This window comes from Castor canadensis, chromosome 5, assembly GCF_047511655.1.
Source record: "Castor canadensis chromosome 5, mCasCan1.hap1v2, whole genome shotgun sequence".
Lineage (NCBI taxonomy): Eukaryota > Metazoa > Chordata > Mammalia > Rodentia > Castoridae > Castor > Castor canadensis.
Window position 1 is genome coordinate 9,785,810 of NC_133390.1, and position 17,574 is coordinate 9,803,383.

A 17,574-nucleotide genomic window follows, 5' to 3' on the forward strand; every position below is an offset into this window, starting at 1 on the left:
GATCTATTTTTTTTTTGAAAACCAAAACAATTTAATAAAATGGGTTTAGAGTTCTCTTCCTTTGAGATCTTGTTTAGTCATTAGAGAAGCAAGTAGAGGAAAGAGAACATCAATATTACCAGAGAGATCGAAAAGGCCACCTTTAGTGTATGTAATTTAGTTACATAAGATTGTTCGTAATTAAGAAATGTTTTATACAAAGCATGGAAACTTGTAGCAGAAAGTACACTTTGGGATTTGAACGGACATCTTGCAATCTCAAGTTTGCAACTTATTAGCTATGAGACTTTGGCTAAGTTGCTTTTCTTCCCTGAGGCTCAATTAACTTATTAGCAAAATAGGTTGAGGGCATTAAGATGGTGTCACACACACCAGGACACTACATTGTGTCTGGTACCTATGATGCTCAAAAAGCTGAAGACCATATCATCACAGTCCAGACTAAAGTCAAAGCAAATGTGTCCCCAATTAGACCTAATGTCACTGAGCTCATTTCCTTTTTACTCTTGGAGGAAAATTTTTGCTTCTTTTTATCAATGGGAAGTAAGACTAGACACATCTCAAGATACTTTGATCAAAGGAAACTTTGTTCTCTGGCATTTCTTTTAGGACCATCTGCAATAAATTAGGGAATTAACAATAATAAGAGATTTCTCCTGGTGGAGGTAGGACATGTGGGCTGGTGAGTCCAGCCCAGAATCTCTTTGGGAACAGTCGAGTTTAGTGCACTGTTGAAATTAACAGTGGGTAATGACACATAGCAATCCAGGGTTGGCTACACATCTGTAGACAAGTCCTCTGTAACAGAGTTCATGATGTTGGTGGTGCTGTTCTCCTGAGTGGTGGCTGATGGATCATCCTAGCCTCTGTGGCCTCTGCATCACCAACAACCACACCCCTACTCCCTTCCCAAGGACCATAGTGACACCCAAGGAGGAGGTACATTAGAAAATGGACTAGCCTAAGCAAATGGAGCCTGCTTCCCATTGGCTAAATCCAACTGGATGGGTGGAGCTCTGTCTGGCCAATTGGAGCTGAGTTGCTCACTCAGGTGGCACACATTCCATCCATGAGTGATTGTTTTCCCACATACCAACTGACCTTATTTAGTTCAGACAACCACACTGTACTGTAGGCAGGGAAGTGAACATTAAAAGCTCACTTTACAAAGAGAAGACTGGAGCCATAACCAACTCACCTAGACACATATGCAGCTAGTGATAGGAGGGTAGGGACCAGAATCTAAATTTTGCTATCAGGAAGACTTGCCTGCATGACAGGATTAGGTTGGACCAGGAGTAGTCTACAGAGATATCAGTAAAATGGAAGGTACCTCCTCTCAAGCACCCAAAATAAGAGGTGCTAAGGTGAAAGTTCACAGGTAACATGATGCACTCCTAGTCATCAAGACCCAGGGTGCCATCTCTGTACTCAATTATCCTAGACATGGTTCAGGCCACAAGTTACTTCAAAGTCCAGAGTGGCTACTGAACAAGCCACTGCATTTCTATTCCAGAAAGAAAAGAAAGAGAATAGGAGGAAAAGGGGCTTATCACATCCACTTTAAGGAGCCTTTCAGGAAGTCCCAACATACTTACACTTAAATCTGATTGGCCAAACTTAGTCACACAGGAAGCTGGTAATATGGCTAGGTAAAAACCAGCATTATTCTTAGGGAGAAGTCATATTGAGGTAGGCAGTTAGTGGTCTCAGCAGGGAGCTCCCTGCTCCCCTTCTTTTGGTGGTACCAGTTATGCATTCATCAAGCATTCCAGAACCTTCTATATACCTGGAAGTGTGTGCCACGGTCAGGGGTACCAAGGGAAATAAGCCTGGACCCCCCAGGTAACCACAGTCCTGTGGTGGGGACGCTGCTCTAAGTCAGTGAGATGTGACATATCTGGGCCGTGAGGACTCAGAGTCCAGGGCCTGTTTCTTGGGCAGAGATCCCAGAAGAGGTAAACCTGGCCAGAGCCAAGGACAGGGCAAGATGAGATTTCATCACAGGGAGAAGAGGAGGAAAGAGGAAGGCCAGTTAAGCAGAGGCATTCAAAGTATACCAAGTCTACTGTTTTCTTAGTATCAAAAAGATGGAAGGCCATTGTTTTGGCCTCAGCTACAGGCCTGGGTCATCACAGAGCAGACCAAATTAAAAATCAGGTCACTTACACTAAATACTACATTTAACAAACTGAAAGCTTAAGGAAGCAAGAAGTTACCAAAACTGATCAGTTCCTCCTGAAAAGAGGAAACCAGTCTAGCTGCCCCTTGCCCCCGCCTCCACCACACACACACCACTACCCACACAGAAGTTACCTGGTGTTAACCAACCAGCTTTTTCCCTGTTGCTGTTTCTTTGTGCCCACACCCTCCGAACACAACCACAGCTCTGCCATTGTCCAGTGACAGTGATGTGTGAGAGTGTGAGCACACACAGACACACTCACAACTTGCACTAAGTCGACACTGTATCTTTCTCACATCCCATCAGTTCCTCAGCTCATCACAACCTTGCCTCGGTCCACACAGTGTCACCAAGGCGGTGGGCTGAAGATTTTATAACCAGACTTCAAATAACTCCTACCCATCCTTTCACTTGGCTCAGACCCCATAGCACAGCAGAGAAACACACAAGCTAGAACCAGACTCCCAGGACTTAGCTTATTGCTGCCTCCCACGAGCTGGGGACCTTAGACAAGACAGTGAACCTCTCTGTGCCTCAGTTTCCTGATTTGCATAAAGGGGATAAGGCTGACGTTGAGATGACAGGTATAGATAAAATCATGGGAGAGTGGAGCCTGAGCAGGGCTCTCTGCTCCCAACACTGCCAGGGCTCACCAGACCCTGGGAGGTGGCTCCTCCCCAGTGTGTCAGTCAGCTTTCCATCACTGTGACAAAATACCTGAGAACATCATCGTGCAGGAGGAAAGATTCATTTTGGCTCATAGTTTTAGAGGTTTGTCCAAGGTCACATGACTCCATTGTTTCTGGGCCTGTGGCAAGGCAGGATATCATGGCAGGAAGCAATGCTGCTCACCTCAGGGCAGCCAGAAGCAAAGAGAGAAAAAGGAAAGGGCCAGGCTTCCAAGATACCCCTCAAGGGCACACGCTCAATGACCTACTTCCTCAAACTAGGCCTCAGTCCTAAAGGTTGGACCACCTTCCAATAGTGCCACCAGCTGGAGTCCAAGCCTTCAGCACATGAGCCTGTGGAGAACATTCAGACCATTCCAGCTCAGCTGAGCCTCATCTCCCTCTGCCCATTACTTGAAGGATGCATCTCAGAAGGGAACATTGAAACCACAGATCCCCTGAAGCATTGGGTGGGGACCACCCCAGAGGCACCTCCTGCCTTCCCCTCTACTACATTTTGTCCCAGTGCCACTGCTCCAGTTTTGCTCTGACACAGAGACCACACGGAGGTGCACGTCTCTGTTGCTGCGGGGAAAGCCTGTCCCACCTCAGTCATTCCCGTGTTTTCTGGCAGCAGAGCACGGCTTCCCAAGGTCAGGTCTGGTCACCTCCAGTCTCTATGCCCTGGGGCCGGGCACAGAGTGGTGTGCTGAGCAAAGCTCAAAAACAAGTGAGGGTGTAATCAAGTGACCTTGAGACTCAGTGCTGTGAAGGCCAAGGCACTTGGAAACCTTCGGGACTTTGAGACACCTGTGTTTCCTAAACATAAGAACGTGTAGATAGCTTGGGGATTGGGGAAATAACCCCTTCTAAAGAACCCCAGGTTATTTATTTTGGCAGTACTGGGATTTGAACTCTGGGCCTCGCAATTGCCAGGCAAGCACTCTACCATTTGGGTCACATCCCTAGCATTTTTTGCTGTAGTTATTTTTTGGATAGGGTCTTTGTTTTGTTTTGTTTTGCCCAGGACTGACCTTAGACTGCAATCCTCTTACCGATGCCTCCCTCGTAACTGAGATTTCAGTCATTTACCACCATACTTGACTTGTTAGTTGAGTTGGGGTCTCACTAACTTTTTGCACAGGCCAATCACAAACTGAGATTCTCCCAATCTCTGCCTCATGAGTAGTTGGGATTACAGGAATGAGTCAACAGTGGCTGGCCAGGTTATTTGGTTTCTGAAACACATAATATATGTCTCTCTGCCTCGTTAAACAGAGTATATAAAAGTTTAACATCTTCTATGTAAGGCCATCATTACAGACTTAATGTTACCATGTAAGTGTCCCGGATTGAGGTTGCTGGCCAGCACACTGCGTGAACTCGTAGGCCTGGTCTGCTTGGCTCTCTTGCTTGAAGGTATCTCTGCTGCCAACAGTGCCTTTCTTCCTTTCTGCTTCTAATGTGTTGCAAGCTTGAAAATCAAAATAGATACGTTAAGTGTGTGCTATTCTTGTTTTTTTTTTTTGTGGCACTCAGTGCCTCATGCTAGGCAAGTACTCTTACCACTTGAGCCACTCCACCAGCTCAAATGGGTATTTTCGGCATGTGTGTAATAAGATTAACTAGGATCTGAGCACCTCCTGTGGGTAGAGAGGGTGGGGTTCAGATTAGGCTGTTTTCTACATGCATGTTCATTGTAGTCTGGAGAACCACTGGATGGCGGTGATCGTGATGGGGTCCTGGCTGTGGTCTTTGGAAACGTGTCTATCCACCGACCTCCAGCCATTGCATCCGACTTAGAAATGCAGTCAGTGACACCACTAACTCCAATGAGTGGCTAATTATCTCCCCCTAGTGATAGAAGAGTGCATAGGAAAGGTAACAGAAAACAAAAACTCCAAAGCTGTTCACAGAGAAGCCATGGGTGCAGTGAGCAGTTCAGTCCAACCCTTAGGTCATCTTCTACCAAACTTTCCTCCTCACCCCATTCACTCTGCTATCTGGAGAGGAGAGGTGAGAGAACTTGAACCTTTTAATGAAGACCTCCATGTGCTAGGGGCTAAGTTAAAAAAGCTCCCAAATTGAAGTCTCCCCTAGTGATGCCCCTCCTTCATCCCAATAAGCAAACTAGGTGGGGGGAGGGGACAAAGCATGGCCCAGTGCCTCCTTGTTCTTTCCCCAATAGGACTCATGAAGTAGTTCTTCCTACTCAGTGTCCATTATAGCCCACAGCTCTCCACCTGCAGTTCCTCTTCACAAGCACCCTCCCAGGTCAGCGCAGGGGCCAATTCTCCTGGACAGCACCCTAGACAGTCACACAGCCTTAACAGTGAAAACACAGGAAGGACACAAACTGCACACATAGGAGTGTGCAGAGGGCAGCAGGGGATGAGGGCCAGCTGCTCGGGCTTCTGTTCCCTGGGGTCCCATCCCCCACAGAGTTGCTACTTCTGTGGCTCAGGCCTCTGCACACTGCACCAAGACCTGCCCCCCACACCACTGGGAAGTGCTGGGAGACCATGGGATTGTAAACTCCCCCTCCCACAACATAGGCATGTGTGTGTGCAAGAGAGAGAGAGCAGAGAAACACAAAGAAAGATGGGGTGAGGGGAGAGAAACTTAGTCCAAAGATCAGAGACAACCTCTTTTACAAAGGTATTTTATTTCAATAAACAAAAATACTGGTTCTTTTAAAAATATACAAAAATTCACATTAACTTAACCATGTAAATTGGGAGTTTATCCTATGATGCATCATTCAATAATTACTGTCTTTCTTCTCAGCTGGAGTCCACACAAGCTGACATTTAAATAGCAAAATCTAGAAAAGAAGAGCAAAGGGATAAGTAGGAAAGGTTTGATAAAACAGTAGCCAATGCTCTACTTGCTCAGCGTTAACCCAATGTTCTAGCATTCAGTCTTAACAAATGGAAGGCACTGAAGTTTATCTACTAATAAATGTATTTTTGACACCACAGTTTTCCTTCTGTCTGAAATGCTTGTTATTTAAAGCAAGACTCCCATCTTTCACACGCTGTCAGCCTAGGAGGAAGGTAAGCTCCCTGAGTCAGTTCTAAGCTCATCTGTGCACACAGCCATCCTTACATCACTGACTTGTGTCTCTGGTGACTTCTGTGGGAGGAAATCTCACACCTAATCTCTCCATCCTCTTCTCAGCTTAACACACAATGCTGACTCTCTATGGAATATAAATTCAACCAACATTTCAGTTAAAAGTGCCTTCCCTCCTCCTCCCCCCCTCCTCAACTAGTAAGTGCTCCCTCTTCCTCCACCCAACTTCAGTCAATAAACATGCATGTGGCAGCCATCAGCCATGAGACCAACCACTCCCCCATATTTCTAGGTCTGGTTACTCCTGAGTTTTAGTCATAAAACATTCTTTTTAAAGGCAAGATTCCATGATGGTAACTTCTTTTGCCCGGCAAAAGCCTATAGAGACCAGAGAGTGGTGGCAGGATGGGGGATGGGGAGGAGGGACAACACGAAGTGCACTCTCCTACAAGCTCCCTTTCATGCATTCTGGAAGGTGATGCAGCTTGGGCACAGTGATTGAATGTGCTTCACCTGGATTCAGTCCCTAGTTCTGTTCCTCACCGTGTGCTGTGTTGCACTCTTTCAATATGACATCCTTCAGAATCATCAGAAGGACTAAATGACACAGCTGTGCATGAAATGCTCAGCACAGAATCATTGTTGCAGGAATCTTAAGCTGAGATATGGGACACTGAGGCAGTTTAGCAGGAAGCAACGTTTTATTGGGCCAGCACAGACTCAGAGGACTTGTGTCCAAAGGCTGAGCCCCAAGATCAAAGAGGTCTCACCTTATATACCCTTGCAAGCAGGTTACAGAAGCAAAAAGCAAAGCTCAATCCTCATATGGCTGCATGTGACTTCATTGGCTATTTCATTCCCCCAGTGCTGTGTGACCTTCATGTTTTAATTCTTTAAGTTTTATCTCTGTGCTATGCCATCCCTCTCCTGCCTCATTATCAGAACACAGCCTGTCTGTTTCTGTGTCGGTCCTCCTCCCTGCTACATCATCAATGCTACTGTGTTGCTGCAGTTACCAATAAGTGAGCCTTTAACCTCCCCAAGCTTGAACACTGTGGAGCACCTCCTTTCAGAAGCATGGGCTCTCAGGTGGGCAGAGCATTACAGCCACCTACCCTGTGGTTCGCACAGCAACCTGCCGCTGAGAGGACTAGGTGACCCACTCTCCTGAGGCTGGAGCTTGGGAGGCAGCAGTTTCTAACAAGCACTCCAGGCAATTGTGATCCTTAGCTGGGTTTCAGAACCATTGATCTAGAGTCCCTGCCTACCATATTTGAATCCTCTGACTTTTAGAGAGGTACAGCCCTCAATGTAATAAGTGAAGAAACCGGATCAAGATGAGAGTCCACGGAACTGCCGATGGTTATGTGTAAAGTCTGTGACCAGGTCTCAATTATTTCCTCGAAGTCTTGGACCCCACAAGCACGTGCCATACCCGCCTGTGTGTACCATGAGAGGTACTGGCTACAGCAATGAGCAAGCCCCTGGGCCTGGGGAGGAGGTTATTGGGAAAGGTCCCATAGGCCAGGACATAACAATCCAAGAACAGCCTGAAGAAGCATGGCAAGTAGGCAGGAGAAGGGAACATGATGTTCAGTTGGGTTAAGGACAGATTGGGAAGGAATTATGGAGTCTTTGGTATGACATTACCCTGAAGATAACAGGGCCCCTTAATCTTGGGGTTTCCACTGACCTGTTGGTCCCCACCTCCTTCTTCCCCATGTACATGAGCACAATTATGCACAATTACTGGGCTGGTGTTTTAGTACGAGGGCTCTGGGGAGGTCCAAAGCTGTCCTTACATTATCCAGGGTCTTAAGACCCCACCCTACCAAGGACCACTGCGGGCGAAGAGCAGAGAACGAGTCCTCTGTGACCCCCAGCAGCAGACAGTCAGGGTCGGTCTCTGCACTCTGGGCCCTCGAGGGAGCAACTCCACATTAGAGCACGGTCAGGCCCAAGGCACGTGGAGTTCTCTGAATGATCACACCCGCTGACTGGCCTGCCCTAACCCACTGGGTATTTTGCATCTGCAAACCCCAAGTACCTTCAAGTTCCCTTCAGTTATCTTTCTTCTCTGATTGTGTTGTCTTTTCAACTTCCAATTTTTGCTGTTTTGCTTCCAATCTCTTCCTCTGGTATATTTTTACTCCTGCAAATGCTAGGCAGAGAATCAGTGTTTTTGCTGCTAAGATATATAGCAGCACAGGCACATGTTCGAGAACCTTGAGGAAGAAAGAGATATTTTAATTATTTTACCAGTGATATGGCATGCTCTTTTATGTTCCTTCATTGGACAAATATTTACTGAGTACGTACTATGTTACAAGCATAAGACTAGATGCTAGAGCTACACTTAGACAAGGCCGAAGGCCCCTGTCCCATGTCACTGACAGCTCTTTCATCATTCCTTTGCTCCTGACCTCGTGGAGAGGAACAGCTACCAACTCCATGTGAGTTGCTGAGCCTCCCAGACATCTGCTTCTGAGGCAGCAGCATGCCAGTGAAAGGAAATGCAGCCTGGTGGAAGGCCTGGTTTAAACCTCTGCTCTGCCACTCATTGACTTAGTGACCTGGGCCAAGCACTGAACCTGTTTGAACTTTTACCTCTTTGCCTAGAAAGTGAGGCTGGACCAGAGCTTTCTTCTAGAGCTTCTGGCTTTAGTTCACTATGATTTCCTCTTGCTCCCAGAGACTTATTAGCACTAGCCCTTGAAAGTAAAATAACACACGGTAAAATTTAAAACATTAAAACTTAACTCCTTATTAATTGTTCTGTAATTTCCTACTAGAAGAAGTTTTAACCTATTGGCTAAAAGGAAGTCTGGGGAATAACACTCTCCGCACCAGTAGGTTTTATTATGAAATTCTATACATCACAACAGTATCTCAAAGCAAATACTAGACTAGATTCATAAACATGGTTAGTACAGCCTGAAAAATTATGGATTTTTATGTGATTAAAATTCCTTTCCAAATAAAGTAAGAGATTTGCTTTTATAGAGTAATCATTTTATTAGAGGATAAGGTAGGACTTATCCCAGTGAAATCACTAGGTTAAATTGCCAAACATCATTTATTATATATAATACCAATAAAATGAGATTCTACTACAGAGAGCACATTTGAACCTCCCTCTAATAGTTTGATCTGAAACTAGTTATGAAAACTGTAGCTGGGAACAATATGCTCACAGAACTGGAGGGCTGGAAAGGATTTTAAAAATAACCTCATTTTTCAGACAAGGCAAGTAAAGCTCACTGAGGTTGAGAGGCCCACAATGTCGCACAGCTCATTAACGGGGAGGCCACAGTTGGAAGGGGACGTTCTACCCCTTGGCCAGTCTCCCTGATTTATAATGAAATGGAATTAATGAATTTATACAAAGATAGGCTCCTGTAATTTTATCTAAATTCTTTATAATTCAGACTTAAGACAAAGATTTCACTTTTCAAGACAGAGTACCAGTTGCCATGTACTACAAATGCTCTGCGCACTAAAAGCCTTACATAGATTTTCCCCTTTCCTCCTCACTGCAGCACCAGAAGTAGACAAATAGTCCTGACTGAATAGCTAAGAAAATTTAAGTGCAGAAAGTCAGTAGTCAGTGTGGAAGGGTTTGACCCAGCTCCAACTGCTCAAATGCCTGATTCTCCATCACTATGCTACCTGGTAATACCTATCACGCTCTCCCCCACCTATCAGTTTCTCAATTAAATTATACAAATCAGTGATGGCCTGGCTACTGAATTTACCAAAGGCAACTGGGCTCCATACTTCAGAGATTATTTAACCATTTTTGTATGGCTATCTGAGGAAGGTTGCCCTGTGATATAATAATTATATAATGAATATTATGGGTGACAGGCAATTCATTAAAATAATATGAACACTTGATAACTAATTTTCAACCACTAAATCATTTTAACAGTAAAGACCACACACAACATATGCATTTGAAAGATCACTCTGACAACAGTGAGGACTGTAACAGAAGTTTACCATGGTGACAGCAACAACTTAGACAGCAGATTTGGCTGCCACATGCCTCCTCCTGCAGACCTACAGCTAACGTCCCTGGGCCCCATAAGCCTCTCACCTCCCTTATGTTTATGAGGCTGTTCTAGACTGGCTGAAGCGCTGGGTTCTATTCAGACAAGTCACTCTCTTGCAGGTTTCCTATCTTTGTGGATGAGCACACATTATAGCCTGTGGTTCTCTGCAGACTAAACCCGAAACTTAACTGGCAGTTACAGAAACATGTATTTCAATAAGAAGTTAGAAAACTCATTGAGAAAAGGAAACATCAACAAACGGACACAGGTAAGTGGTTTCGGTATTTACTTTTTTTTTTATAGTGTAGAGGAGGGGGAAAGACGCAGATTTCAGGACTGAGAGGAAGGCAGAGTGAGGCAGCAGAGGTCAAGGGCACTAAATGGCTAACATGGAGGGGAGGGGCCCTTTCCTGCCCCTTTCCAGGGTACTAGGCTTCACTTGTGTTCCAGTTTCCTCCTCCAATTTCCTTCTAACAAACCCCTTTCATCTCACAAAACATGCAGATCTTCAGCGAGGAAAATGACTGTTTATGGGGTAAACTAGATCAACATTCATTTTAGAACCAAAACTTCAATACCTGTGAAATGAGAATGGTTAACTTTTTAAATAATGTGGCCACACTAGCTATTACACAGGTAGCGTTGACTGTCCACCAGTCACGGTCCATGGGGCTGGAAAGGGAAGCTACAAGACGCACTGAGGGCTACAAATCCCTCCAGCTTCCTCAAGTTGAGGCCACTCCTTGCTAACAGTGCAAGAAGGAGTCAGTTTTAAACATGACGCTGCTCCCTAGAGGCCACAGTGCTGTGTCTGCCTGCCGTTGGGAAGCTCTGGGCAGATTTTGTTCCTGCCACAGGAAAGGACTCTTGTTGCAAGCAGGATTGACCTGGTTGCCAAGTGGATTTCCACAATTAGAGACAATTTTTTTTTCTATGTGTTGCCTTAGACATGGGAACTTGTAAAAATGCAAATTTTAGGCATCCCATCCAGACCTGCTACATCAGAAGCTGAGGGGATAGGGCCTGCAATCCTGCGGTAACTAGTCCTCCATGCCCTGAGTCACCTGTGAAGTGTGAGGTGCACTGTCTTGGAGCAGTAAGCATGTTTCAACCCTGCTGACATGGCCATTAGCACTGCCTTATAATCCTACTGACCTACCACTGCGGGAGGTAAAAGTCCTCCCTAAATCTCACCCCACACTACAGTCAGCTTCTTCCTCCTTACATCTGCTCACTGCCTCCACTTTCTTTCTTGACCTTCCTACTGTGAGCTCTGGCTCCCAATGCATGCTAAGCAAACTTCTAGAACAACTTAACTCAAGTAGGCTCTTCCTAGAGAAGAGTCTCTCAGCCTTTCTGCAGAGGTCCCTGGTGCCCTTGTACCACAGAGCTGAGGGGAGAACTTTTCTAGTTCTCCTTGCAATAGAAAGCCTGCAGATTGGGCTGAAGATGTGGTTCAGGGATACAGCACCTGCCTAGCCAAGTGTAAGGCCTTAGGTTTGATCCCCAGAACTTGGAGGGAATAAAGAAAAAGGCCATAGGATGCTCTAAATAAGAAAATGCTTATAAACAATTGAAAAAAATACAATAAGATCCTATATTTGAAAATGCACATACCATAACATATATATGGAAAAAATACTAGAATAGACCAAAATTGTTAACAGTAGCTATATTTGGATTGTGACTTGATACATAATTTTATGTTTTTCAAAGTGCTATGATAAAGTATTATTTTAGTGACTGATCTCTTAGCTTGAGGGATTTAAACTGATGATCTCTATCCCTCTGCAGAGCTGCTGCTTCCCACAGCCTTCCGAATGCGGAGAGGCAGCCAGCTGCTCTCTGGTTGCTCTTGGACTCGTGCTCCCATCAGCAGACCTAACACTCTACGGGTCAGTTGTGTACTCCCCGTGCAGTTCAAGTTGACCTTGATGCTTCAAAAGGTAACTTATGACTCATAAAGAAAAGGAAACTGAAGTGAGTGCTTTGAGAGACTCAAGTTCGAACAGTAATAGTGCAGAACAACTATAAAACATTAGGAGAGGGGATCATAACAATCTGGGAAGATTTTGTGTAGATAGTCTCTCTTAAGATCTTAATCCATTGTCTTAGTCAACTTGAGCTTTTTTTTCAATGGGGGGTTGAACTCAGGGCCTCGTGCTTGCTATAAGCATGTGCTCCACCGCTTGAACCACCCCTCCAACCCTAATTTAGGCTTTTATAACAAAATTATAAACAGACTTCTCACAGTTCTGGAAGATGGAAGTCTAAGATCAGGCTACAGCATGGTCATAGTCTAGTGAGGGTCCCCTTCCAGATTGCAGACTGCAGACTTCTTGCAATCTCACCTGGCAGAAAAAGCGTTTGAGAGGTCTTTGGAGTCCCTTTTAAAAGGGCACTAATCCAATGAGGGTGGGGCCCTCATGACCTGATCACCTCCAAATACCATCACACTAGGATATGAATTTGGGGTGGTGAATTTGCATTCAACCCATTGCATCTACTTTAAAGAAATCAAAGTGTGAAATAGTAGAAGATTTAAAGGCATGGCTTTTGCAAGGGAAGTGAGGTAGATCTGTAGTGAGTGTATGCACATTCAAAGAAAGACTTTCTCTAGAAGCCTAGTGAATAAATGTAAACTTACATGTTTTAACTTAAAGTATTAAATAAGATTATGCTCTGTGTATTCTTTTTTTCTTTTTAATCAGTTTACTTCTGCAGAACTATTATGCTCAATTTTTACATTCAGGGGTGCTATGGTTTGAATATGGGTAATGTCCCTCAAAGGTCCATTCCAGATTGCAGACTGCAGACTTCTTGCAATCTCACCTGGCAGAAAAAGGGTTTGAGAGGTCCTCTGGGTGGTGCTCTTGGGAGGTATTGTAGACCTTTAGAAAGAGGGGCCTTATTGGAGGTCGTAGGTCACTGGGGGTGTGCCTGCAAAGAGGATTATGGGACACCTGTATCTTCCTCTTCCTCTTTTGCTTTCTGGCTCCTGAGGTGAGTAGTTTGTTCTACCATGGCTCCCAGCATTTCCGTCTGGCACACCACCACAGGCCCAAAGCAAGGAGGAGTCCAACTGATCTTGGACTGGAATCTCCAGAACTGTGAGCTAAATATACCTTGTCCCCTGTAAGTTAAGTATCAGAGGTATTTCATTATAGTGACAGAAAGCTGACTAATAAAAGGAGAAAAGAAAAAAACCCAAGCCATAAATGTTTAAAACCATTCTCACCTTCCAGTTCATAGTGGGCCAACTGTGAGTTCACTCCTGATTAGTGTAGCCCCCAAAACAAGGCTTGAGCAGAAGCTGAAAGGACAGGTCCAGGAAACTGGAAGTTCTGATCTGGGGACAGAGGGAGAAAAGAAACAGGTCAATTTGGAGTTTCAGGGCAGACCACCTTAGGAAGACATGTCTTTGATGGAGACTGGGCATGTGAACAGAGAGAGCAAGCTCTGTAGTGTGGGTTAACTGTCCTGTACAAAGTGACCCTGGGACTGGTGGAAGCACAAAAGCTGGAAGAGGGCTGAGACAGACCTGGTTCTTGCTGAGCAGAAAGCTCTCCTTGGCAGCTCTCTGCAGCCCCCAGCAGAGGTGGCAGTGCTGCTCCTGAGGAACATATGCTCTCATTTCATTTGTCTATGCACCTAAGAGCCCACTCCCAAAAGATGCCCCTCCACCCAACTCCTGCCCTGAACATGAGCTGGTTTAGGAACAAGTGTCTTTCTGTTTCTCAGGTCCTCTGAGTGTTCACTAAACTCATCTTAGTTTAAAAAACATTATCTAGAGGGAAGAGAATAAATTATATGAGAAAATGTCCTAAGAAAGCAATTCATATATAAAATTCCCTCTAAATAGTGAAGGTGAGGCTGGAAGCGACAAGGCAGTGACTCAGCTGAAGTGCAGGGCTGATTCTAGGACACTGTATGCCCAGAATTCTATTCTTAGAATGCAGCACCTACCCCAAGGGCTAGAAGACTTGAGATCTGGATAAAGGGCCTACACACTCTGGTAAGTGACTTCTTTCCAGGGCCTTGGGGCCATCTGTAAGTAAAGAAAAAAAAGTTGTCAACCAGATAGTCTGTGGGGTCCCTACTTTTTCTGAAACTTGGTTTAACAGTCACAGCTTAACTCTATTGATCCAGGCTGTGCTAAAATATTTAGATGAATTAACTCATTTAGTCTTCATACCTGCCCTACAAGGTATAGTTTATTATCTCCACTTTATAGACAAGGAAGCAAAGTTTAAGTAACGTGTCCAGAGCCTCCTAGGTGGAACCGGGATTCAAACCCATCTAGGCTGGCTCTGGAGGTCTTCGGAGAGAGAGGGGAGAGGGAGGCAGGGAAGGAGGGAAAGAGGGAAAGAAGGAAGGAAGGAAGGAAGGAAGGAAGGAAGGAAGGAAGGAAGGAAGGAAGGAAGGAAGGAAATAAATGTACTTAGAGTTAAGAAAAGCAGAAAGCTTCACAGGCCTTTAGAGTGGGCTTCCTTTAGATGAACTTTAGGGAAGACATTTTAGAAAAACTTTCAATTAAAAGAACATCTAAATATAAAAAGTTCAAAACTCATCTAATCAAGGTTATAGTATCTGGAAAAGCAGCTGGCAACTGGCACCAGATAACTCAGTTTTCCCCGGGACTTTGCAAAGTCAGATAGGGATGTAAACCATAGCTCTGTTTAAATGTGATGACAGTGATCAAAGGTGCTAGATACCTTCATGTGTAAATGGCCCACTTGGCTTTAAGTAGCAGCAGATTTGGAACTACAATGGAGAAATGTGTTCTTAACACATTATAACTTGTTGCTAATTTCAATTTGAGCAATTTCCAATAATATTAGGGATTAACCATATTATACATTAAAACGAAATGTTTTAAGTTCTATTCAGCCAGTCGCCAGTGGCTCACACCTGTTATCAACCTGCTCAGGAGGCAGAGATCAGGAGGATCATGGTTTGGAGCCAGTCCAAACAAATAGTTCAAGAGATCCTACCTTGAAAATACCCAAGGGCTGATGGAGTGATTCAAGTGGTAGAGTGCCGGCCTGGCAAACATGAAGCCCTGAGTTCAAACCCCAGTACCAAAAAACAAAGCAAAACAAATATATATATATATTATATTACAATTCCTGATTTAATTGGGGTATGTACAAATATAGTAGGTGAGTTTGGCTGTTTCCCATAATTTCCTGAGGCCAAATTACATACTACACGAGCTGATGTAGAGCTGATGTACACAGGATATCGATTCCCAAGGTCAAACAAAACAAATAGATCCAAAAAGATTACCAAGAGGAAATAAACGAAAGAGAACACCCAGTGGTCTTGCTCTCTGGCAAACATGTGTTATACTTACTAGCAATACGACCTTGGACCAGACACTTGACCTCTTTAAGCCTCAAGTCCTTCATCTGTAAAGTCTCCTTGAGAACCTGGCTGGTAAACACTAAGCACCATGCTCCACACATAGAAAACACTAAATTAATGTCAACCTTTATTGTTATGATAAATCTTCCTCCTTTCACTAATGGACACACCAAGGCTGAATGACATAAATAAGCGGCTTCTAGGGCAAAACCCAGTCATGCCAGGACAACAAGGCATGGAATGAAGAACAATGAGAACAAGAACTAGAGATCCACACTCTATTTGTGGTGGCACCAATGGCAGAACATATGACCCAGGGCAAGTCATTTTCCTGTGAAACAAAGTGCTCTTATTTGTAAAACAATCTCCATCTCTGGAATTCACAACTCACCATCCTCTGGTATCATAGAACCTGACTGCAAAAATACACTCCCAATTGCTTCCTACCTACAGTGATAAAATTCAAGGTATTTAAGAAACACAAAGTCAATCTGTGTAGTAGTGAAAGGAGTAGAGGGAGGGTGGGGAAGAAAAGGGGAACCACTCTGATAAACCTGCTCATTCCCACCCCCTGCCTCTGAATTGCAACTTTCCCCAACCTCTCTTAAATTACATGTCCCAAGTCAACCATTTTCATAGCATCTTGCAGGCCTTCTGTGAATGAGAACAACCAAGAAAGCTAAAAACATCAGTGAGCTATGTGCTGTGGTATCATATGTACACCCTATGTAATGTTAGAAAGAAGCAGCAGCTGGTATCTGGGACTGAACTGCAAAAACCACCAAGATGGGGTCAGTTTCTAGGGGCATAAAATCTATGAACTGGAGGGAATTTTAAATGTGCCATAGAATTATCCAGTCTTAGCGTAAAACTCAACAACTGCAAATGGTTTAGATACATCTGCAAATATTCCCATTTTCTTTCGTGCAAAATATCCTGATTTTTCCTTTGCCAGGTTGCTCCAGAAACAAAAAAGCTATTCGCTCATTTTGGTTAGGCCAATCAAAACATTCTGGACAATGTGTTGTTCACAAGTTTCCTTTGGCACGCCTAACAAACTCAAGGGCCAGTCTACCTCTTGGTCTGTAACTCATCCAGCCCCTAATCAGTAATGTCCTTAGGCTGAACTCTCTGAAGCTTATCTTGTGCCGCATCGCCACACTTTTCACTGTGTGCCACCGCCATCGCCCAACCATTTGAATTAGGTGTAGGTGCGGCGAAGACGTGGGCGGGCAGGTGACCCGTGAGCCTCACTTGGTCCTCTCCCCTTTGCACCCGCTTTGACCTTCAGGAGACCACACCCACCCCAGAATCCACATTTCAACGCTTCGGGGAAGCGCTAAGGATACCGGGATGGGGCCTGCGCCTTGGCCCACTGGACCTCCCGCGTTTTGGCAGGGCAACGTTGGCGCCTACGGTCCTGTGCAGCCCCGGGGGCATAAAACGGGACCACTGGAACGCGGCAACTCCGCGGCTGGACCTGGGTCCTCTCCCCACCCCCTGGACATTCGGGGAGGGACACCTGCCCCACTAACACCCGAGGATGAGGGCCAGGACCTGTCATCGCTTCCCCCACATTTCCAAAGAACATTCGTTCGTCACCCCAAGATCTTCGGAGATCAACACCCTCTAGGCCCGCCCAGACCGCAAGCTGGCCTAAGCCCACAGTCGCACTCTTCTGCGGCGCAGTGGCGGCTGTCACCCTCCCGGTTCCCACCGGCAGCGCGGTCGCAGGCCAAAAGGCGTATATCAAGTACAGAAACGTGAACGGAAGGTTTTCTACTGGATTTCTAGAGCCCCAAAGAGTTTTCTGGCTTTGGGTCAAGCTCCAGCCAACCCCGACGTCACACACTTACAGAACCTTTGGCGCCTGCTCCACTCACAAACCTTTTTGCTGGGGAAACTACACGTCCCGAAATGCACCGCTTCCGGCGCCGGCGCGGTGAGCCTAGGGAGCCGACGTGACGCACGCCGCCTCGCACGCAGGCGCAGTGGGCTCAGGTGGCTGTCCGCCCTGTTGCTGTGGGTTGCGGCGGTGGTCTGGGGGCGGGGTTGTCGGTGTTTGCGTACGTGTGGTGGGGGTCCTGGGTCTTTGGCTGCTGCAGAAATCTCACTAGGCTGGCTGTCGGGAGTCCCCTGGGTGTGGTATGGGCTGGGGACCTTCGTCTCCAGGCGCCGGGGCACACTCACTCTGGATTTACCTAAAGCGGAGGAGGATGGCGGC

At 45.5% G+C, this 17,574-nt stretch overlaps 1 protein-coding gene across 4 annotated transcripts; it reads right to left on the minus strand.

The window, feature by feature from the left end:
- Positions 1 to 5,499: 5,499 nt before the first annotated feature.
- On the minus strand, positions 5,500 to 17,289 carry Smim11 (small integral membrane protein 11). 4 transcript variants are annotated; one of them, XM_074072736.1, is made up of 5 exons: positions 17,238 to 17,289; positions 13,950 to 14,031; positions 13,222 to 13,332; positions 7,976 to 8,153; positions 5,500 to 5,677 (listed from the first exon to the last, which is right to left on the minus strand). In XM_074072736.1, the coding sequence occupies exons 3-4, from the start codon at positions 13,231 to 13,233 to the stop codon at positions 7,989 to 7,991; spliced, it is 177 nt and encodes a 58-aa protein (XP_073928837.1). In that variant the 5' UTR covers positions 13,234 to 13,332; positions 13,950 to 14,031; positions 17,238 to 17,289; the 3' UTR covers positions 5,500 to 5,677; positions 7,976 to 7,988. The 4 variants fall into 4 exon arrangements, with proteins under 4 accessions (XP_073928837.1, XP_020018395.1, XP_073928839.1 ...); XM_020162806.2 differs by having other exon boundaries at positions 17,207 to 17,270; XM_074072738.1 differs by lacking the exon at positions 17,238 to 17,289 and adding an exon at positions 17,068 to 17,089.
- Positions 17,290 to 17,574: the final 285 nt, after the last annotated feature.